Source organism: Pezoporus wallicus, unplaced genomic scaffold, assembly GCF_028554395.1.
Source record: "Pezoporus wallicus isolate ANWC-B61680 ecotype Strahan unplaced genomic scaffold, APGP_CSIRO_Pwel_v1 contig_8166, whole genome shotgun sequence".
In the NCBI taxonomy this organism is placed as follows: domain Eukaryota; kingdom Metazoa; phylum Chordata; class Aves; order Psittaciformes; family Psittacidae; genus Pezoporus; species Pezoporus wallicus.
This window is the reverse complement of record NW_026638114.1, coordinates 3,401,092-3,424,577: the sequence shown is the minus strand read 5'-3', so window position 1 is coordinate 3,424,577 and position 23,486 is coordinate 3,401,092. Positions and strand designations below refer to the sequence as shown.

General features: G+C 52.5%; 1 protein-coding gene across 1 annotated transcript; it reads left to right on the top strand.

Moving 5' to 3' along the window:
* Window positions 1-11,059: 11,059 nt before the first annotated feature.
* Window positions 11,060-20,803, top strand: SPARC (secreted protein acidic and cysteine rich). The gene is made up of 10 exons (XM_057409588.1): window positions 11,060-11,204; window positions 17,071-17,140; window positions 17,288-17,338; window positions 17,498-17,582; window positions 17,974-18,095; window positions 18,331-18,451; window positions 18,617-18,750; window positions 18,901-19,049; window positions 19,716-19,864; window positions 20,043-20,803. The coding sequence occupies exons 2-10, from the start codon at window positions 17,084-17,086 to the stop codon at window positions 20,069-20,071; spliced, it is 897 nt and encodes a 298-aa protein (XP_057265571.1). The 5' UTR covers window positions 11,060-11,204; window positions 17,071-17,083; the 3' UTR covers window positions 20,072-20,803.
* Window positions 20,804-23,486: the final 2,683 nt, after the last annotated feature.

Here is a 23,486-nt window from a genome sequence, read left to right as displayed (position 1 = left end):
CAGAGCAACACCAAAGGCCCTTGCTGGCTCCCGTTCTCCTGTTGATACACTCAGGTTCCCTGTGTGACCATCGCAGCTTTCCACATTGCAGCTTCCAAACCAGCAAAACACACGGGGCCCTGACAGACTCCCCCTCCAAGACTGTGGCAGTGTAAATAGAAAGAAAACCCAAACAAACAAAGAACACCAAACAAAACCCAGACTTAATGAAGGACTTCAAGGGCAGGAAGTGTGCACGTGTGTGCTAGCCAGAGCACAAGCGTTTTCTTTCGGAGCTGCTTTCTCCAAGGGTTCAGCAAGGTGATGGAGGCTGGGTTACAGAGCGAGGGTAGCAAACAGTTCCCAGCCCCTCCGGAAGGCAGCAGCCACAGGGCACTGCTGTTCTGCATCCTTCCCTGGTGCTCCAGCCTTTGGCTTCAGCCTCCCGCAGTATATACTGAAGCTATTCAACCCTTTGGCTAAAAGGAGATGGGGAGGGAGAGAAAACAAAGTCAAATGAGAGAGAGAAAGGCAGCTTTTGTGCTGCCTCTGTTTGCAATAGACAGCCCAAGCCCCTTTTGGACTAAGGTTTAATTTATTGGGCTCTGAAGAGCTGAGGTTCACAGCCCCACAGCTGCTGCAGGCAGTGGTATTTTGGGGCAGCGATAGGGAGCGGGGATAAGCTCTCATGAGTAAGGAGCTCCCTCAGAGGGGCTGTGGGGTACCCAGGACACAAGGCAAGGTCCCTGGCTGCTCTGGTAGAGCAGATCTGCTCTGTGACTGTTCTGATACATGGACCTGTCCCAAGACACCTGGAAGGGACAAGGGAAACTGGTCTGTGTAGGCAGGAGCCTTCAGCCTGGCCCTTCCTGCTATTGTCCCTCTGCTCATCATGCCTGTTCCTGAGCACCTCCTGAAAGACTGCTGGGTGCTGGGTTTGGTTTTCCTCTGCACCAGGCCAGCTGGTTGCTGTGCTGTCGCTGGGGCAGAGCACAGCCAGAGGAGAGATGCTGCAGCATTTCAGACTTCCCCACAGCTCCCAGCTGTCATGAAATTCCCAGGGCAGGACCATCTCTGTCAGCCCATTCGAGAGCTGCTCACCCATTCTCAATAGATGGATCAGAAAAGGGTAAAACAAGCACAGCTCATTCCCTTGTAAATGAGATGCTTGAATGGAGAAGGAATCCTCTGTGCCCAAGTACCATCCTACCCATTGCACATGAACCAAATTCCCCCCCTCCAAAGCTCCTGCTTGTCGTGAGCAGAGCTTGGCCCCACAGAAGCCGATGTCAGCACGGTGCACAATGCCCAGCAATCACAACAGGGGCCGCTGGCTTAGTCTGTTGTGCACAGCCTTAAAAATAAAACAACCCACACAGCTATTGTCAGGGTGATCCCACCAATTGCATCAGGAGTCTGCATGGGACACGAGGCTGTCTGGAGGGCAGGCAGGGCTCAGTAGGGGGGAGCTGATGGGGGTTACTTCTTTGTGTCATCTCCACAAAGGCACAGGGTAAAGAGCTTAGGGTGTACCTTTGATGAAGAAAACCCCTATATGAGTATTTGGCTCTCTATTTTCCTTTATTTTTCCCTTTCCCACTTCCCGTGCCTCTGACCAGTGCTAAATGCTTGTGCTCTCCCAGGAGCAGCCACCAAAGCAGGCGGCTCAGTGGGAACCATCCAATTTCCAGGGCAACTGGGATGGGATTGAGTCCAGAGCGTCCTCGACTCACAGTGCTGCTCTTATTTCCCTACGGTTTCCTCTCCATTTGCTTTCTTAATTCAGGCTGCCCTTTGCCAGAGGAGAAGCCAAAAAAGCAGCAATGTGGCACATCCAGCGTCCTCCCTGCTGGATTTACAACTGCTCGGGGATTTTTAGCTTCCCAGTTTCAGGAGCAGCCCTCCAAGCGTGATCTGCCCTGAGGTCAAAATATGTCAAAGCATGGTCAAAGGAAGCCAAGAAGCCCTGACTCTAAAGGCTCTGGGCTGAGCTGTTGGCTTCTCACCAAGGGTCCATGTGCTGAACACAGGGACATGTATCCCCAGGTAAGGGTCACCGTCCTTTACCACAGTCACTGGCCGCACAGGGCCACCTTCACCATGAGCCCATTGGGCACAGCTGGAACTGCAATTTCTGATGTTTTCCAGAGGAAAACCAGATGGAATGGGCCCCACCAATCATCTTGGCTAAGTGTGTCCAATCCCCCCCTACCATCCGCTTGCTTCCCTTCTCCCTGGCAGAGCCAGTCTGTCCTCAGCTCCTCTAAAGAGGGTCTCAGTATGCCAGTGAGGGGGGTGCTCAGCTGCATGCCAGGCAGCTCAGCAGAGAGGCTGCATTAGCAAGAAGCCAGCAAACCCTCCCTGAGAGCCCAGAGCATTAACAAACAGCAGAAGCCACACTTGGGATAAGAGCCACTTTGAGGCAAAGGGAGCTGGGTGCCAACCACACTCTGCCATGGAAAACAATAGCCCCAACCCAATGCAACCCAGCGCAGGAGGGGTTCAGAATTCATCCCTAGAGGAGGATCACGCAGGAAACCTCCAGATGTTATTTCCATACTTACAAACCCAGCAGAGGAGCTGCTGGTTCCTAACAGAGATGCAAACTTGTTTGTGTGTGTCTGCATAGAAATGAAAGCCAGGCGTTGCTCCCCATGCCTGCCATTGTCTTTCTGCCCCCTGGCTGGGCAGTGGCTTAGCCCCACAGCAGGGGGGAGAGTGGGGTGGAAAGTGTCCCTGACCCACACTGAAATGGACCCTCCCAGGGGGGGAGCAGAGCTTGCTTCTGGGCTGGGGGTGAGTGGCTGGAGCCCACTCCCAACACATCAGCCCAGGACCATGCTCAAGGTGAAGAAGAAGCAGCCAGGAGAGGAAATCTCACTCACTGTTAGTGTCTCCCTTCCTTTCTTCCACAGAGCTCCAGAAAAATCCAAGGGAGGGATGCATTGATTCTACTGGAAAAGCTTGAACATGGAGGGATTTGGAGAGGATAAAGAGATGTCTTTTCTTATCCTGCCTTTTCATCCATACTTCCCATCCAGAAGCAGCACAGATTCCCTCAGTGCCACTCACTATTTCTAATTCCTTGGAGGAAAACCAGCATGGATCCCCCAGCCATGAGCAAGATGCCAACAGTGTCAGTCCAGGCACACCCCGGGCAGTGAGGACCTTCACTGCTGGGGATTGGATTGGGTGACCTTTAAAGGTCCCTTCCAACCCAGACTATTCTATGATTCCTCATAGTTACCCAAGGGAAGCGGAGCAGGAAAGGAGCCTTTGGGCACACACAGCAGCCAAGCTCCATCACTCACTGCAGGGATGCTCATGCTGTCCCCAGCTGTATCAGCCCCTGTGTGCATTAGAGAAGGAAATAGCTGAACATCCCCATGGCAAGGATGGTGTGAGATGCCAGAATCCAGCCTGGTGACTTTCTATAATCCCAAAGCACAGCATGGGTGTCTCCCTGCATCATCCCACTCATCGAGAAAACTGGTGTTTCCCTAATTTCCCACCTTTTCCCCCCAAAGTGAACAATAGAATTCATGACGGTAAGAATCCATGCCGTTAATCCTGGTAATAAATCCTGGGCGAGCTCTCTCCCTGGAGTGACATGGGCCAGCACAGGAGAAAGGGTGCTGTGGGCACCTTTAGGCAAGTCTGAAATTAAGGGGCTGGGGGAAGACATTGCCAATGCTCATGTCTCATCGCTGTAATTTTCTGGGTACTCTTTACAGATACCTGATTTGATTAATGCTCATTAGCAGTCTCAGCATCACACAGGAAAGAGTCCAAGGCCTCTCCCCAGGGCTCCCATATCAGGAAAGGATTTTTTCCATCAGCTTTTCCCATAAAAGAGAAGCTTAAAAGGGAGTTCTCCAAATCTGATGTTTTTCTAAAGCGTGGTTCTGGCCCCTCCATCTCCTTACACAGCTGCTGATAACAGATGCAGGGCTTTCGGCACAGGGAAATCTGCTAATTTTAGTAGAAGATCCCAAGGGAATGACCCAGCTCTGGGCCAGGCACAGGATGGAAAGTCCCAGTGCTCGCCCAGGGCCCCGCACGACCTCGCTATTTTGGGGCTGACCACGTCCCACCTTGCCCCAAGCCCACAATGACGGTGCAGCATCAGCCCCAGGCCTTCCCACAGCCCAGCTATTGCTGCCCGCAGCGCCGCTCCTGCCAAACCCTGGGCAAACTGGATGGTTTTTGAAGGGAAGTAAACATGTTTCAGGGCTAAATTGAGATCCCCAGAACTCCTCACATTGAAGCAATGACACACGAGGTATTTTCTGCATATGCCCTCATATGGAAGCTGTATTTTCATCCAGCTAAGGGGGCTGTGCCCTCTGGGGTTTCTATCACCCTCTGATCAATGAAATCCCATCAAACTCCAAACATGAAGTGGAGATTCCTCCACTGACAGTCCCTTCAGAGGAGCAAAACATTTATGCATGGCCATAAGGATCTAAATTGATTTAAAAGATTTTTAAGGGACCTGAACTCCCCCAGGTAAAATCCAGGCTGGGCAGGGGAGTTTATAAAGGCTTAGTATTGCATTTGGAGATGATTTGGAGGAGGACAGGAAGCAAACATGGTAAGGAGGTCAGTGCTTCTGCTGTTGATGCTGGCCCGAATCATCTGTGTTTGTACATCAGAGTCATCAGATGCTAAAATGCTTGAGCAGTTGTCAGCAGTGCCCCTACCAGCCCGACCTACCCTGTCCCAACCATCCTTTACATGCCTCCTTCATAGCAGCAATGACACAGTCTCCCAACACATCCGGCCCCAAAGCTTTGCTGTCAAAAAGCATTTCCTACTGTCTCCCCTATATCAACTTTGCCAGCTTCTAAGCTTACCTGTGTACAGGATCCTCCCCAGTGCACATTGCCAAAATCAACCCCACTTCGTCTCATTTGAGGGACACCCTCTTAATGGGGCCTCCTGCATCCAGCAGCCTGGCTCGTTCATCTCGTACATCTCAAGCCAGGGCTTGTTCTAAATTGAGTTCAAGCAGAAAGCGTCAGAGCAATAGATTAAAATATGTGGATTTTCAGGCTGGATACATGCAGGCTCAGCTGGGGTGGCCTCAGCACCCCCACACTGCACTGTGCCTCCTGCACTGGGATGCAGCCACAGATCCAGCATGGCCTGATTCCCATCCAGGGATGCTGATCTCATCTGTGAGCAGTGCTAGAGGGAACGTGGCCTCTTGGGATCCCTCTGCACGGCGTGAAGCTGCATTTCCTGGCTTATGCAACAGCACGACAGTGGAGATGTACAGCTGGCAGGGGATGGGGATGGTGCTGGGAGCACTGAGCCATACACAGGCTGAGTTACTGCAGGGCAGCGCTGGCTGGGAGGGGGGATATTTTGATAGGGTTTTGCCAGCAATGAGGGTTAATAGGAGGACAGTAAAGTCCTGTGCTTCAGCCTCCACAGGGAACTGCTGAACTTTACAGGCTTTAATTCAACAAGCAGCCCAGCTCCTGGTCACTACGTGCCTTGCCCTCCCCAAGACCATCTTTCCCTTCTCTTTGCAGTGCAGAAGCCTAGAGGAAAAGCAGCCATCACTTAAAGCCCATGCTCTCAGCTGCCAGGCTCTTGGGAATAGAGAATTATGCCGAGGAGAACACCAAACCCTGCTGCCTGCTTTGCCTCAGCCGTGATCCCAACAAATGGCAGCTCTGCCCCTTCACTGCTCAGCCTCACTGAACACTCGTGGTTCTGCCCCCTGCATCGTGTCCCCAGCAGAGGTGTCTAAATGGGCTCCCATCAAATCACTAAGGGGCTCCCAGCAAAGACATGGCCCAGGACAAATGCTGCTTTCATTCCCAAGATGTAAAGCTGTTGGGCTGAATAAACTGAATTAAAAGGGGTCTGATTATCAGTGGTTGTGGAGTAAGCAGCCAACTCATCCGAGAATCAAGCTTTTCTTAGAGGAGCTCATCACACTCATGACCCCCAAAACAAAGGCAGCTGGCCCCAGAGAGCTTTGTGAACCCTCACATTTGCCTTTCTGGTCTTTTCCTCACCCGTGGTTATTGCCACTGCTTCCCAGATTGCATTTGGATGTTTTGGAGCTGGCACAGCTTCACGTGGGTACTTCCATAAAGGCTGCCTTTTAGGAGAGACTTTTAGGCTGTTTATCCATTCAAAAAATGCTACCATTGCAGCCCAGGAGCTTCCCTCTCCCCGCATGTCCCAGCGGCCTGAAGGTGAAGGTGAATTCCTGTTTATTTCCTTAAGCAGCTCTATTCATAGCCTTCAAAAGCTGCCAAGCCTCATCTGTCAGGCCCAAGAGGACTCGAAAGTGCATCTTAGGTAAACACCAGGAGCAAGGTGGGACTGCCCAGAGTTAGCGGTTCTCCCTTGGAATCCTTATTCCATCCTCTGAAAGCCATAGGCACATCTCCAGTGCAAGGTCTCAAGCAAAAATGAAGTCAGGCTCAGACACCAGACTGTAGTTCAGGCACGCAACGTCCCCATGTCCAGGATTAATAGACAACAGCCCACTGCAACAAGGGAAAGAGGCAGGGAGGTTCTTTGGATATTGGAGATACTGGAGGTGCCCAGATTGCGCATGGGAGCTTCAAAGTGGATGAAGAACTGTCCCACCTGCTGGTGCCTGGTGTGACAGCTCCAGGGGACTCTGCCATAGGACATGGTGGGGATCTACAGCCAGAGTGGTTTCTATCTACCACTCCCTCTGGGTGTAGCTGGGGACAGGCACAGATGAGATGTTCAGACCTGATGCCCACATGAGGCACCGAGGGCAGTGTGGCAGTAGCTGCAGCATACATTGCTCTCTACTTGCACCACGGCTGAGGAAGCTGATGGATTATTTTGTCCCTGCTTCTCTGGGCTCAGTTTGGTTTCAGAGACAACTGATAGGCTTCTCCCAAGCCTGCAGCCCCACGTGCTCCCAAGTGAGTGAGGTGATCATTGCAGGGGTAGTCTGAAAGAGATGGGGGAGAGATCTCCCCTACGGGCACAGGAAATACCTTGGACCAGAGACACCAGGACAGTGTGAGAGCCCACGCACGGCATGGAAAGAACAAGCCATCCTACAGCAAGTGTGTTTTGTGTCCTGGCTCCGCAGCTTGACTCACCACAGAGCCACGCACAGCTGGATTTCACCCCCAGCCCCGCAGATCTGTGGTGCACACTGAAAATCCACAGTGATATCCACTGCTCCTTGTCCATCTGCTTCTGACAGAGCCAGCCCCCCATCTGCCTTCATTGCCCACTGAGCCAGCTCACCCCCAGTCCATCTCAGAGTGCATCCCGGCACTGGAAGGGACCTTGGTTGGGTTTCAGTCTGTTCCATCTGAACAAGGCATAAGTCCTGCTGCTGAGCCCAAGGAGAGAGTCCCATCCCACTGGGAAGAAATCCTTGGCCCACGCAGGACAAACACAGCCACTCCTGGACAAGTTCCCAGGACAGTTTGGGTTGATCCTTCCCTGAGCAGCTGGTGCTTTCAGTGTCCATGCATGTGAGTCTAGAGAGCACAGGCTTTCTGCCTCTGATCTGCTGCTGAAATGGAAAAAGCCAGAAACCCTCCTGCAGGACCTGCTGACACACTCCCAGATAGCAGGAGAGCTGCGACATTCCTCGGATAAGCAGATTCCAATCTGCTCTGCACTTCATCATCTCACTTGCCTTCTCCTCAGCTGGGTGCTGGGCTCCCACTCCAGCAGCCATTGCCTTTCCCCACACTGCCCTGAGCTCAGCCTCACACCCAGCGATGAAGACAGTAAATGATATCCCCACAGCGGTTCCAGGGCATCCTGTTTATTTATATGCACTTTGGGTTCATTGTTTTGCAGCAGCATCCACCAGCAATTAATGCAGAAACATCCTCTACAGAAAAACTCATTAGAGAATCCCTCCCAGAGTTGAGAGCAGGAAAGACTTCTCACACCGACAGATTGGTGACTGGGAGACAGCAGGGTTGTTGGTCCGCACTTGTATCCCTTCACCAAGATGCTTGCTCACATTTCTCTCCTTCTCTTGCAGAACTGTTGCCCTTTTGCAACTGGGGTTTTCTCAACTGCTCCAGCCTAGATCTGCCCAACCTGGCTTAAATTGGGGTTGAAGAAACTTGGATTTTGAGCTGGGGGTAGCTGCAGTTCAATCCTCAGCCCTGCAAACCCCTTGACTCTGCTGTGAACTAAACTGCAGGCTCAAGGGGTCTTGTCTTGTTTGCCGTTTCCATCAGACTTTGTGTGGTTGCTTGACCTGGAAGTGAGTCCTGGGAGCCCTCGGGTGCATCAGTTGTGCGCAAACCACCCTCTGGCATGTGGTCGGAGCTGGACCTGTGAGGCCAGCAGCAATGGGAAGGCTCCCGGGGCTGATGGGGTCCTTGGGCGATCTCCTGCCCAGTGTTCCAGAAAGCATAGGACAACCTTGTAAGCATGTGTGAGGTCAGCTTTTCCTCCTGGCAGCCTCACACCAAAATCTCCTCTTTGACAACCCCACTAAGCCTTGTAAATGTGGAGAGGACTTCTCAGGACTTCCTCTGCAAGCTCTGGAGCTTCTTAAAGCTGCTGAGATTAAAGAGCCAGCCACTTGCTCTGGGCTCTCTCTGTGCAATCCCCCTGCATCCTACTGCTGACAAGGCACACCTAGTGCTGGCACTTTGCCCCTCACAACATACAGGACCCGGCTGTCCCCACCATGTACATGGAGGACCCTGAGGACCCTCACTCCCACCCACCCTGGGCTCACCACCAGGAGCTCGAGGGCCGTATCCAGATGTGGCTGCATCACTGCAGAGGCTGCTTTTTGCTTTCACCCCAAACAAGGGTGGAAGCCACCACATATATAAAGAAATCCCCGTTATAATTATCTTCCTGGCGCTGTCATTTGTCTAAGCCCTTAGAAGAGGGCTTAGCTCCGGGCTATGGTGAAGAGCACTGAGCAATTGCCACGTTGTCAGTTAGAAAAGACGTGGTTTCTTTTCTTTTCTTCCCCCCCCCCTAAAATTTTTTCCAGATGTCTTTTTGGCTTCTTTCCCTTCGGAGCAGTACCAGCAGCTGGCGATTTCAATGTGAGCCGTGACTAATCCAGCACAGAGAGCATTCAACGGGAGCACTCAGCTCCTCGGGGTGTGAATCAAGCAAATGAAACTTTGGCTTTAGGGATATGTGACCTCTGGAGCCAAACTGGGCCTGCGAGTGGCACTGAGCTGCACGTGGGAGCTATGGACACCGGTCATGGGAGATGATGCTCCAGATTTCACAAGTGCTAGAAGGACCCATGAGGTCTTAGACACAAAACCAGGCTCCACATGGACCAGGGAGGGTCGTGTTGGGTTTATGGATGTCTTTGTGAGTGATATCAATAACCACGTACCAGCACTCAGGGGTAGCTTTTGAGTGGTGTGTAGCCAAGTAAAGTAATGGGTGAAGAAGACTTTCTTCTCTTTACCAACAGAAGCTGCCTGGTCACAGAGATCGACCATCTCACTGGGGAGTGATGATGGTTCTCACAGCCACCTCCACTATCTTTCCCCTCCCGTTTCCCTTTCTGTTTTGTTTGGGTTGTGTTTCTCGCTGGCCATGTGGATATTTATTTTAGAAAGAAACATCTGCTCCTTTCACATGCAGCAGAAGTGCTGCAAGGCCGGAAGAGGGGTGACCTGATAAAATAATCACAGTTCACAAAGTAACAAGAATCCTATAGAGCAAGGAGCCAGCACAGCCCAGCAGCTCGTCACAGGCCAGTTCCTATGTCGACATCTACAGCCTCAGCAACATCAGTGGGAAGAGACGCTCGGATCAGTGTCTCAGCCCCTCTCAAAGAGAGTGCAATCATGAGGAATAAACCCAAACCCTAGGCAGCCAAGATAAAACATGATGTTGCATTTTGTTATGGTCTTGGGTTATCCTTCACCCAGCATCCACAATCACACTGCTGGTGCCCAGATGACTTACCCTCAGTCCTGCAGGCTACACAAGCCACCATCTTTCCATCAGCCCCTGCAGGGGAACCTTGGTCCCCTGGATATGTGAGAGTTAGTGCCATAGGTGGATAACAAGCTGCAAAGAGCTGGACTATGTGTAGTGACTATGGACAGCTCTGTATGTCATAGAGACACTATTCAGGTATGCTCAAATTCCAGCAAAGTGACAGCATCTCTTTTTGGCCACTGGTTTTACTTTGCAAGCAGCGCCACGGCCATGCTGGTGCATAAAGGCGTGCTGTCTGGTTCTGCCAGGGGAGCAGGTGAGCTTTAAATCCTCTTGGTCATGGTGAGATGCAAGAAGAGAGGAGCTGGGTTTTTCACTCTGAGCATAGAGAGGAACAGATGGGAAAAGTCAACTCCAAACCTCTTTGCTGTCTGGCTGCTGCCTCTGGCTGGGTAACTCCAGCTGAGTTACAATCTGTAAGGTCAAAATAGTTTGTGATGTCCAAAGACACCATCAGATTCAAGTGACCAGCAATTCTGGCTGTGAGTTTTGCTCGGTCAGTCCAGATCTGCTGGGCAGTAGCCACAGCAGAGAGTCCAATCTGCTGAGGGTCACATCTGCCAGCCCAGCATTTCTCTGCTTAGTTGGAGCACATTTCAGACATGTCATAACTCTCCACACTCTCTGGATCATTCTTTCCCCTCCCTTCCCGCAAGGCAGTCCCATATAGCCGCAGTGTTAAGAGAGAGGATGGAGGAACAAGAAATCTCTTGCCTTTCTCTGCACCCCCCTGAGGATGGGAAACACCAGCTCCGGGACTGCACTACACTGTTGTGAAATGACAGCAGTTAACATGTTAATTGCAGTAGGCTAAGGTGCCAGGAGGTGCACAAACCAAGCAGAGATGGTATTTCTCCCTTCTCCCACCATGCTCTTAATCCAAGAGAGCCAGAGAACTGACGAACTCATTGCAGCAGTGCAAGGAGCTGCTGTGACAATGACTCTATACAGAAGGTTGTGCTGGGGGGCTGCAAGAGACCCCCTTGATCTCCATCCCTGCTTGATTTCTCTGGTCTACCCCTTGGACCCAAGCTGTGCCTCAGCCCTCCGTGGGACTGCCCACTGGGGAGAGAGGGAGAGGAAGAGCCCCATTTGAAAAGATAGCGAGGAGGAGGAGGAGGTGGAGGAGGAGGAGAGGCAGCAGGAAACCCAGCCCACCCTTTGGCTTCCTCCTGCCTCCTTCTAAAACCTGCAGACTCCTCCAGCCCATCCAAGCGCCTGAAGTTCCCTCAGCCCCGCTGCTGGACTGCGAGGTATGGCCCGAGAGCTCCGTGTTGGCCTTTGCTGTGCTCTTTCTCCCAGCATAGGGGTCCTGATAGCCCCTCTAATGGGGGTCCCTGCTCCAGGAGCTGCTGTCCCAGCCCGTGGGGTGCACCCGGTGCTCGGCAGCGCATTGCTTGGGATGGGGATGTGGACGCTCCCCACCCCAAGTGTTGCATTCAGAGATCCCTCCTGCCCTTTTCTCTTTCTCCTCTTTGCAGCATCTCCACTCCTAAACTGAGGCTGTTGCTGTATTTCGCTGCCAGGTTACTAGCTTTAGCACTTGGATGGCATCTGTAAAGGTTTAACCTCCCGCTAAGGTTTTTCTCTCTCCTCCTTTTTCCCTCTCTGGGTTCTCAGCTGTGGGGTATTCCCTTAGCAAGGCGTGCAAGACCAATATCTGTGCACATCAAACTGACCTGCAGAGCAAATCAGATCTAGTTACAGACCAGTCCCGAGGTGCGTTGGCAGGTGAAGTTTTACTCACCAGTTATCGAGGGGTAGAACAAAAGAGCTTTCGACTTCATCTCAGCATTTTTATTCTTTTCAGTGCAGCCGCTCTTGTTTCTCCTAAAAAAAAAATACCCAAAAAAGACACTCAGCTTTTTGTTCCAAGCAGACTTTGAAACCATTTCAAGTCCTGCTGCCCTGGTTTGTTTAACTCCAGCTGATCGCCTCTTAGAGAGATGGAGGCTGCAGGAGAGGAGGAACAAAGCTCTCTTGGGGTTTCTTTTTAGATTTTAAGAACTTGGGCTCAGTCAGGGACGATTTTAGGTCCATGCAGAAGGAGTTAAGAGCTTGTTGCCTTTAAAGGCAGCTGCTGCCCTTGCTGTCCGGTGACATGCGTGGCAGGCTAACTGCTCTTTGTGTCCCTCCTCTGCTGCATCCAGCCCAGAGAAGGAAACTTCACAGGATGGGGGCTAAATTCCCACCCAACCCCAAAGGCAACTGTCTGGGGGCACCGGGAGGGTTGCCAGGGATCTGAGCCCTCACTCACGACCAATTTGAAACAGCCCCAAACCTCTGCAACACGGCAGAAGTAAACCACAGCCGTTTGTTAGGCTTGAACGGGCGAGTCTGAAGTGGACATAAAAGGCTGTTGCGTCCTGCACAGCAGCTAAAGCCAAGCCATTGTCTGCCACATAGGCAGGAGCAGGGATGCGGGCGGTGTCGGGAGGGGGAAGAGCAGAAATAAACTTTTCAAGCATTTTTTTTCTCAAGCCCCTCCTTCCACAACTCTGCTCTTCCATGACTCAGCCCCAGAGGAATGTCGGCTCCCATGGAAACCCTTTCTGGGTCCTCTGGTCGGAGGGATGTCGGGGCTGCTATCGCTGGAAGAGCGCAGGGAATGCTTTGAAGAGGGTTTGTGTTTTGGAGATATTCAGTGAACAGTTTCTTCTCTCCCTGCTTTGTGGAGCTGTGTGAGAGCAGCTCGCTGTGTCCCCCGGGAGCCAGGGGGACCGCTTGCACTGGCACAGAAGTATCCCGGCTGCTTTTGACACTGTCCCGCATCCAAACCAAGCAAGAGCTCAGTCAGGACAGGAAAGTGCTCTGTCGCCTGGTTTGCCCACTGAGGTGTGCAAAGGGCTCACTGGTGCACATCTGCTTGCAGCCCAGGTCTCATCCAGGCTCTTTTCTTGGTATTGTAATAGTTTTCCATTATGGATGCAATTTGCCAGCAGGAAAACTGTGACAGCATCAAGCCAGCACACAACCCCAGTGGTGTCTGAGCTCTTGCCCTTATGACAATAGCCCTGCAAGTTCTAGAGCATTTATAAGCACAGAGCTGCTCAACCATTTGCAAGGGGAATGGGTTAATAGCGTTGTGGCGTAGATGTGTCTTTAGTGACTCTGCATGGACAGATGTGGTACCTTGATTTTTTTCCCCTGTGTTTTACTCAGTGTGTAAGTGTGTGCATGAGTTAAAGGGAGCTTCACTCCCATCTAAACTTAGCCTGGCTTTCTGAGCCTGCATGCTGCGTGCCAGGGCACTGCTCAGGAGCCAGGATGGTTTCTGTCCTCTGCTCCTGCCCTGCTCTTCTGGGTCTCAGTGGGTGAGCCGGCACCCCCAGCAGCACACCCTGACACACAGGGCCCTGTTCAACAGGGAGCTTTATGGGGGACTCACACAAACAACTCTGACTTCAAATTGAATTTCAGCCCTTGCCTTGTCTCTTGGTCACCCATCTGCACCTTGAAAGCTATGGCCCATTGTGGGGTTTGTAGCAGAAGCCTTCTTATGGGCTGGTGCTGCCTTTACATTCAGCTGGAGGTGCTGGGGCATGGCAGACCCTGCAGAGCCTTGGAAGAGCAATGAGCAGATGGAGGGTGGGTGCAGGGGACCCTGATGCTCAGCCTGGCTGCCTCCTGCATGGCCAGGCTGGGTGCTGGTGGGGAGGTAAGACATAAGGAGGGGTTTTGCCCAACAATTACGCACTTCTGCTCCTCACTGCTGGTGATGGGAGGTGGTAGCAGGGCCCCTCTCCTGGAACGTGGAGGCATCTGAGGTTATCCCAGTGGCCTCAGGGAGGAGCTGTCAAAGTGGCCAGGCAGAGACTCCTCCCCACGCTAACGTGGCATCCCAAAGGGCTTATGCAACTGTGGCCGTGGCCAGTGCCACATGGGCCATGCTCCACCATCCACAGAGCCTCCTCCAGAGGCTGCAGCCCTGGTCCTTGTTCTCCTCCAGACCACAAAGAGCCCCAGGATAGGTGGGAGGAGAAAAGAGGGACCCATAGAACCCAGCGCACAAACTCCTCCATGCATCACTCTGGGGTGTTTTCTCCAACAGGAGAAACCTATGATGATGCTACAGGATTGAGGTGAGGGTGGTAAAGAGCTTGCCAGGTTAGCCTGCTTTGAACTTATGGAGGTGTTGAGGATCAGCCTCAGACCTCCCTGTCCCCTGTGGCTCTCTTGTTAGGGACGTGTCTGCAAAGTGCAATGAGCAGCCGGCACTGAGATAGGCTGGACCCTGCTAGAAAGGTGAACTTTCTAACTAGAGAGGGGTGTATGGGAGCCGCAGGACCCCATTTACACAGTGACTATGAGTTGAAGTCCCCACTTAGGATGCAAGTGGGATCAAGCATTAGAAAGGCTGCAGGCCATGGGTGCCAGGCTCTCTTCTCCCTCATCAGCAGTCAGGAGGGTAGGCCTGAGGAGGGGATGGTGACCATGGAGGCTTCTCTTTTTTATATTCAACATCCCTCTCTGTGCCTACATCATCCTGGTTTCCAGCATCTTACAAAGTGCTGGATTCTGTTGATCCCTTTAGGATACTGAAGGGTATAAGTCCCAGCTTGCTCAGATCTCACAGGAATACCCCTCAAGCTGCTCTGGCTGGGGGATGGATGCTGAGCTCATGGTATATGGCCCAGCTGCCAGCTCCAGAGAGCATCCTCTTAGACAGCAGGACCACAGTAGGTCTATACACAGACTGGCACCATGGGCTAGGTTATTCTGTGACACAGCTCTGTGCACAGGGCTCCTGAGCTGTTATTTCAGGACTTAGGCCACCAGACACTAAGGAATGCCCATGCCTTTGCAGAGGAGCCAGGGGCTCACAGACGCTGCAATGTGCTCTGTGCACAGGCTCTGCCTCCAGAAGGATGTTGTTTTTCAAACAAACTTGTTTTCCCATCTCTGGTGCGAGACAGCTCTGCAGAGGGTGTTTGCTCAGACTCTTTCGTGCTCCTTCTTCCTCCAAGCACAACACCAGCAGCTCCGACTGTCTGCTGGCTCCTAGCAAGTATGTAATTCCCTGACCCCGGCCTATTGCATGCCCAGACTTCAAAATTCAAAGGTTTTGGGGGGCCTGAGGAAATGATCTGGAATGGCCTTGGTCTGCATTTGGGTCCTTCTTAAAGCTATCTTCCACATGTACATCTCCTCAAGGCTGGGCACTGCCATGTTTCTGCCCAAAAAGCATCACTGAACCTCAGAGCACCTTCCAAAGCAAACAAGCCCCTTGGGAGAAGCCCAAGAGGAGCCTTTACAAGCCAGGAGATGGCAGCAAAGGAGGAGATGGCCGGATTCACTGGTACTTTTCCACCTCCCCACCACAAACCACCCCTCCAGAAGTGAAGAACCAGTGATCTCTCCTGGCAAATGCTGGAAGAGCTCTCAGCAGCCTCCAGAGTAAATAAAGGCAAGGGGAAGGGACAGCATGTACCAAGTGGGAGAGGAGGGAGCTGCTCAGCTGCAGCCCCTCTCCCCACAGGTCCTCCATCCCACTGCAGCAGCCATTCCCACCAGTTCCAGCCTTCCAGCATCCCTTGGGAAAGTGCCCTCCATGCCCTGATACCTGCTTTGCATGGGCAGCCTGCCGGGGCAGGGTGAGGCGCTGAGATTGGAAGGAGATTTCAGCCTCTGTGTGGCCAAACCCTGCTAAATTAGGAAGCAGAGCTCAGGCTGGCTGGTGCCCTGGCAGCACAGCACTGGCATGGCTTTATACCCAGAGAGCTGCTGTGCATGGGGAGGATGGGAAAGGATGCACTGACAAATCAGATATCCATCCACGCTCAGAAGATGACACCATAGAATGGTTTGGTTTGGAAGGGACCTTCAAAGCTCATCCAGTCCAACCCCCTGCAATGAGCCAGGGACACCTTCAACTAGACCAGGTTGCCCAGAGCCACATCCAACCATGCAGGTGGAGAGGAGGAGGGCGGGCGGAAGGGAGGCAGCGGAAGCCTTGGCATGGGGACAAGTCCCCTCGCTGTCAGGAGACAAACCAGGGGTGTTTGGCTCTCTCGTCGGGCGGAAGGGAGAGGGCAGCCCTAGCTATTAGGAGCGGGATGCTGCTGGCATATTAAGCTGCCATCTGAGCTCCTCTCTGCGCTCACACAGAGGGGCTCAATCCTGCCAAACAGGAACTGGGAGGGGGACAAGGACAGGGTAATTTCACCAGCTGCATTCTCCTTTTGGCTTGTATTGCAGCCAGTGTTAGCTGGGCTGTCTGGATCTTTCATCCTACACAGTCCCTGCAACAGCCCAGATTAGGAGGGTGCAAAGGAATCACCCTCCTCGAGGTCAAATCACAGCATCCCAGACTGGTTTGTGTTGGAAAGGACCTTAAAGCTCCTCCAGTTCCAACCCCTGCCATGGGCAGGGACACCTTCCACTAGAGCAGCTTGCTCCAAGACCCTGTGTCCAAGCTGGCCTTGAACACTGCCAGGGATGGGGTATTTCCCAGCAGGACACAACCCCAAAGCATCCTGGATCCCTCAAACCCAGCTGGGGGACCCTCAGGTCTGAGTAGGAAAAGAAAAACTATAGTAAAGACCCCAACATTTGGGGGTGCTGGGGAAGGGAGACTGGTCCCTGATACCCCTACAAATGTCTGTGTCCATGTGGGAAGGGGTTTTCTAAAGGAATTAATTCTCAAGTGCCCCATCTCACTGACTCTTTGCTATCTCTTTCCTTCCTCCACTTTCATGTTCCATCTGGTTGACAAACCAAATGGTGGAGTTTCATTGCTTGTACCTGGGGCTCATATCGGGGCCTTTTAACATTATAAAATTGAGGGTTGGGTCCAAAATCTTGGCTCCTTTCCTGTGAGGAAAAGGGGAACTGCCATTTTGACTGCAATTTTTGTAAAGGCATCCAGGAAAGCAACAGAAATCTAAACCCCTGCGGTCCCATTTTGCAAAATCAAAAGAATTTGTGTTGGAAACATGATTTAGCTTAAGGTTTTGGCTACAAAAGCCAGCATGTGGGTCTGTAATATTGAACAGACGAGGCAGAAACAAGAGAACACCCTTTTCTAAGTGCCTGACTGCCAGCCGTGAGCTCGGCCTGGAGCCCAGCGGCACATAGTGGCCTCCTTCCTCATCCCTCCTTTTCCTCTGCTTTATTCAGGGTCTGCTGAAAGATGAGGGCCTGGATCTTTTTCCTTCTCTGCCTGGCAGGCAAAGCCCTGGCAGCTCCGGTAAGTAGAATGGACAATGGAGCCCATCTGATGTATTTGATGGGGATTTTCTTCTATAAGGAATAAACCCCTGAGGGATGGGGGGAGAGGAAACCCAGTGGGTCATCCCCCCCACAGACTCCATCTCATGGTCCCTTTCCCCTACAGCAAGAGGCTCTGCCCGATGAGACAGAGGTCATTGAAGATCCCACCACAGAGGTAGGTGACTGCTCCTCCTCATCCCATCCCACCCACGGCTCTGGGAAGAGCACCTCCAAAGCATGAGGGAGCAGGGGCAATGGGGAGGATGCTCTGCCCGTAGGATCTGGTACTGAGCTTTTTGTGCACCCCCAGCAGAAACAATGACCTCTTTTGCAGGAGCCTGTGGGGGCCAACCCCGTCCAGGTGGAGGTGGGAGAGTTTGAGGAACCCACAGAGGATGTAGAGGAGATTGTCGCAGAGAGTAAGTTGCTCTTCCCCCTGCCCTCCAGCAGGCAAAGACATTGTCCCTTCCCTGGGGAAGAGTGGGGGAGCTTCAGCCACCCCTAACAGCAAGGAACTTCTTTGGGAAGGGTAAAAAGCACAAGGACAATGCCAACCTAGATTCACGTTTAAAGCAAGAGGAGTATTCTCTGCAGCATTGCCATTGCATTGTGTGACTACAGAAGGGAGCTCAGGGATAGCCCAAGGGCTAACGCGGACTTCTGGGAACCCTCACATCTTCCCAGTGCAAGAAGAGGTGCTCAGGGCTCTCCCTGGTGAAGTTTCTGTCTTCCCTGTGTGCTGAGACCCTGGGGAGCTCATGGCAGGTGAGGATGGGGCAGGCTCTGACTTTGCTCCCTGCCCTCTCGCAGATCCCTGCCAGAACCACCACTGCAAGCATGGCAAGGTGTGCGAGGTGGATGACAACAACTCGCCCATGTGTGTGTGCCAGGACCCCTCCAGCTGCCCAGCCACTGCTGGTGTCTTCGAGAAGGTGAGGACAGAAACTGCTTAATGGACCAGAGCAGGAAAAGACCCCACATGGGACATCCCAGAGATGGGGGAGACAAGTCCTGCTTGTCTCCCTGTCTGGCCTGTCAGTGGTGACCAAGAGTCATTGTTCACCCCAGGAAATAAGTTAAACATCTCATTTGGAGGCTGTCCCTGCTGACTCCCCAGCAAGGCTGGGCTTCGCTGCCTCTCACACAGCATCTCCCCATCCTGTGCAGGTCTGTGGCACTGACAACAAGACCTATGACTCCTCCTGCCATTTCTTTGCCACCAAGTGCACCTTGGAGGGAACCAAGAAGGGACACAAACTGCACCTGGACTACATCGGGCCTTGCAAATGTAAGTGGAGCCGTTCCCTTAGACAAGGGGACCCCTAACCTGAGTACAGCCCTCTCGCCCGTGGGCTGAGGGAGAGCAAAGGTCCAGGCAGGCTCAGGGATGAGGTGGGAGGGCTCTGGGGCTGCATGTCCAGACACTGCCCTGAGCATCCCATATGGTTTCCAGTCATCCCTGCCTGCCTGGACACAGAGCTGACTGAGTTCCCCCTGCGCATGCGGGACTGGCTCAAGAACGTGCTGATCACCCTGTACGAGCGCGATGAGGACAACAACCTGCTGACCGAGAAGCAGAAGCTCAAGGTGAGGGACTGGGGAGGGAACGTGGGAGCTCACCCTACCAGTGGAGCCCAGCACACATGGGAACCCATCAGAATGAGCTGTGGGCACCTCCTAAGGTTCTTGCACCCCATTCACCTTCTGACAAGGTCTCCATGGCCTCTCCTATGATAGGTGAAGAAGATCCATGAGAATGAGAAGCGCCTGGAGGCTGGAGACCACACCGTGGAGCTGCTGGCCCGTGACTTCGAGAAGAACTACAACATGTACATCTTCCCCGTGCACTGGCAGTTTGGGCAGCTGGACCAGCACCCCATTGATGGGTGAGTGTCAGCAGAGCAGGATGGGGACCATTTCCTGCCCAAGGACCAGGGTGATTTGGTGACAGAAGGTGTCGAGGCAAGGTGGAGATGTAACACAACCTGGATGGTTGCAGAGGCACAGGCAAAGGGACAACGCATGGAGCAGGGGCTGGGACAAACCAGGCTGGAGTAGAGGCAGTTTTACCTTCATTTCTGCAGAAAGAGAGGCCTCCCCCTGCCCCAGCTGCTCCCATCCCCTTTGGGTGTGGAGTTTCTGCCTTCTCAGATTTACTGTCCTATAATAGTTCCCTAAAATATCTTAGTCCAAAGGCCCTGGGATAACTTCAGCAGCTGAAAGAGCAGCTGTTGGCATAGCTGGAAGCTGGAGATGGGCATGAGAGTGATCACACACCCAGACCCAAGGGGTAGAGGTGAGGGGGGCCCATCAGCTGCTGGCTCTTTTGTGACTAGCACAGTGGGTTGCAAAAGCAAACACCAGTCCTTGACCTTCATGACACCCAGTGGCTGATACTGGGAGGGCATTGGGACAGTGGTCAAACCAGACAGAGAGCTGGGACAAGCATCTTGCCCTGTGCTGGCCCCTGCACATGCCAAAGCATCTCCCTTCCTATTGGGAGGGCAGTTAGTGCTGGCAGGCGATGCACTGACCATGAGGGCACCTTGCAGGTACCTGTCCCACACTGAGCTGGCCCCTCTCCGTGCTCCCCTCATCCCCATGGAGCACTGCACCACTCGCTTCTTCGAGGCTTGCGACCTGGACAACGACAAGTACATTGCCCTGGAGGAGTGGGCCAGCTGCTTCGGCATTAAGGAGCGTAAGTACTGAGATGGGAAGGAATGGGGATGGAAAGGACATGGAAAAGCACCCACAAAAGCCCACACAGCCGGTCCTGGGGAGGGAAACGCAGTGGAGAGGAGGGAGGGGGGATCACAGCAATGGGACTTTTGTCAGTATCCACCTCCTAACCTTGTCTCTCTCTTTTCCTTCCACAGAGGACATTGACAAGGATCTTGTGATCTAAACCCCCAGCTTCCTTCTCTGCTGCCAACTTTGTCTATTTTAACCTTCCCACTTCCTTTGGTTTTTAAACAGCTTTTGTTTTGTTTTTCCCTGGGAACAAGGTGCTAATATAGACCTAAACATATGTAGGAATGGTGCTAAGAGAAATAACAGCCCTCATTCATAGCCTAATCTATTACCACTAGATTACTCACTCGGCTGTTTCCACAAGCTTCCACCAGCTCTTTCTCTCTCTGACATGTCTTTACCATTGACTGACCCTGTTCCTGTCCTAAATATCCTCTCTGTCTCAGTATCCGCTCTCAGATCGACTTCTCTTAACAACTTACTAACAGCACGTTCTTGGACACCTCTGCATTAGACACAAAGACCTCTCAGCTGATTCACAGCCCAATATTGACCACCAGCAAGGGAAAGCAGAGCAAGGGAAGGCAGAGGATGTAGGAGGATTGGGCATTTCGAGCAGAGCAGCTGTGGGTGACACTGTGGTCACCCAGCTCGTGGTAGGGGGATGGAGAGGGATGAGAAAGATACAGAGCGGTAGGATTTTGTTGCCCCCCTGCCCCATTCCCAGGGCTTGAATTGAACAATCATTGGGCACAAAAAGAAGGGCTAATCAACCAAATGGGTAGGAAAGCGCACAAAATTTAGAACCAATAAGATGAAATGCATCCCACCCTGTAAAATCCTCTCCACCAATAAAGGTTTGAAAGTGCCATGTGCTTTACCATTACTCCATGACCGTACTGCTGTTGTGTTTCCTGTGCTGCAAAGGGCGAGCGGGTGCAGCCGCCTGTTCCCCTGGTGTGTGGGGCTGACCTTGCTGTTGCTGAGACAAAGCTCTTGGCTCTCCCCAAATCACGGTGCCCCTGAGCACTTCCCACCTCTGCCTTGGTTGTGCTCGAATTCCAGCCCAGCTGTCCCAGGGAAGCTGTGTCAGTCTTGGAAGGGACATTTCTGCATAGAGAGAGTTGTGCTTGTCACGTGCTCGAGGGAAAGGCTGTGGTTTATTTTTCCTGTTGTGGATTTGGGGGTTTAAGGGATGGGTGGGAGGAAAGGGAGAAGATATTAAGGTATTTGGATTTTGCTTTATAAAGAGTGTCCTGACAGGAGCGAAGGGATGGTTACGTCTCGCAGGCTGAGAACTCCTTTTTTTACCTCTGAATGTTCCCTGTGCCTTATATTATTAAATTCCTGCCACAGTGTGAGCAACTTGATGAGCCTCTGTAATAAAAAATACTGATTTGAAACACTGACAATAAATGAGCTTGCAATGTTCCTCTGTTTTGTCTCATCCCAACAAGGGGGATTGCACATGCATCACCAACCTTGTGCACGTGTTCAAGTTTAATAGAAGTATCCTACGCACAGGGAAGAGTCTGGTCAGGGTGAGATGAGGTGCTCCTGCCAGTCACAGCCCATCCCCTCACTGTAAATGGGCTCCTTGGGGTATATCAGATGGGTAATACCTAGGCAGAGGGAGGCAGACAGGGTCACTGCAGCAGCCAGCACAGACACGCACATGGATCTAAGGCCCTTGCTTTAATGAGCAACAAAATCCCTGGGAAAGGTGAAGAGGCACAACAGTAGGAAAATAAACACCACCATTTGCATGGGCTAAAAATACCCACATTGCAAGAGCTCTGGTTAAGCTGTGAGGTCCCCTGCCAACAGCCCCTGGCTGGATGTGCTGTGCTCCAGGCAGAGCTGTAGGTTGGATCCTGCTCATGGTCTCTCCTGGCTGCAGAGCCCTGAGAGGGTCCCACTGGGGATGGTCACTGTGCCACTGCCGTGCCAAGCTGTTTGAACTCAGTGGGAAAGCTGATGGCCAGAAGGGCCAAACAAAGGTTTTCCCCCCTGCCTTGAACCCCAGGAGTCATTCCATGCAGCCACACTGCTTCCCAGAGGAGCCATTAACCAGAGAGGGGTTTCTCACCGGAGATGCAGCAGATGCCACCTTGGAAGGTGGAGAGGGGGGATTTGGGCATGAAAAGCATGGGAAGGCAGGCAGGACTGAAGGAGATCGGCTGCCCTGTGTGAACCTGCTTTCCAGTTGCTCCCTCTCAGCCAGAAACTCCCACTCATGCTCCTCCGCCAAGACACAGATACATTCCTGCCAGCTCCAGCCCTCCCCGCCAGCACTGCCGGACAGCAAGGGAAGGCTCTGCAGCCCTCCTCCCCTCTTGGGCAGGAATCAGCTCTAAACCCGAGCAGGCTCCACCAGGAGAGCCAGTTATCATGGCTCAGGAAGGCAATGGGATCCATCTCTATGTCCATGTCCCATCCCAGGGGATGATACTCATGTCCAACAGCCTGGCAGAGCCCAAAGGACCCCCAACTCAGTGCTACCTACAAGTGCAGCTATCCTGGCTTTAACTCATCATGCTCATCCTGAGCATCGAAGTGAGCTCAGGAGGTTGCTGCTGGGCCTTCCTTAACCCTTCAAAGGTCACAGCCTGAAGTCTCAAGTTGCTGGAATTTCACTGCCTTGGGGCTAATGCCATACATGGGGTTACATCAGGACTTGAGGAATAAGCTGGCCTTTTTAAGCTTTCAGACCCAGACGGTCAGCAAGGGTGGAACAGAACAGCCCTTCCCCTGTTACAGCTGAAATCGAGCTTTCCAGTGCCTGCACAGCGCTTGTACTTTCCAAGTGGAAATTCTCCTTGTGGTTAGTGCTGACTGAGGACATAGTTTGCAAACTTGAAAAACAGAGAAAAAAATAACAGAGATTGGGGTCCAAAACCAGCCCGACACAAGCACAACCTGACCCCAGTGCTACAGTACCTCTGTAGGCAGACGTGGTTAATTTTGCTGTAGTTACTCAGGACAGCACAAGGCAGGAGCTCACTGAGCATTGCCCTGCATCCGAGAGAGAAGATGCAAACGACAAAGATTTGTGTAGGGATTAGTGTTTTCCTGACCCTTACTTTTACAAAAGAAACAAACTATGGCATAAATGCTGCATTAAGGTTTCTGGCTTAAATATTTATGCAGGGGATGCAAAAAGGTGACACTCTAGGAACACTGATCACTCCAGTCACATGCCTAGGGACAGCCTGGACTCCAAGGCTCACTGTTTGCAAGGTGTAGTTGCACCCAGAGATGTTTCTGCTCTAGCAAACGGTGCCGTGGGAAACCCACAGTGTTAAACCGATGTGGAGGCTGGTATTTCGCATAGTCCTGAGCCTGGTTCTGCAAAGAAGATTGGGCCATGTAACTGAAGGCTTTGACCCACATTCAGCTGGCCCACAGTGGTGGGGTTGATAGAGTTTCTTTTGCTAGTGCTCATGTATCTCACAGCAGCTGAAGCACAGCCGGACTTGTTGATGGGGGAGCTCATCACGATCTGTTCCAGCGTGGGTCCATCCCTTGGCAGCGCCACCACCTCCGCCCGTCTGCCCTGCTCCAGGTCG

What these genes read in the sequence shown, in the direction of transcription:
- SPARC (XM_057409588.1), top strand. Translation starts at nt 17,084, where the DNA reads ATGAGGGCCTGGATCTTTTTCCTTCTCTGCCTGGCAGGCAAAGCCCTG. An exon ending in GCAAAGCCCTGGCAGCTCCG is followed by an intron (nt 17,141 to 17,287) that starts GTAAGTAGAATG and finishes TTTCCCCTACAG; the next exon opens with CAAGAGGCTCTGCCCGATGA. An exon ending in CTACATCGGGCCTTGCAAAT is followed by an intron (nt 18,452 to 18,616) that starts GTAAGTGGAGCC and finishes TATGGTTTCCAG; the next exon opens with TCATCCCTGCCTGCCTGGAC.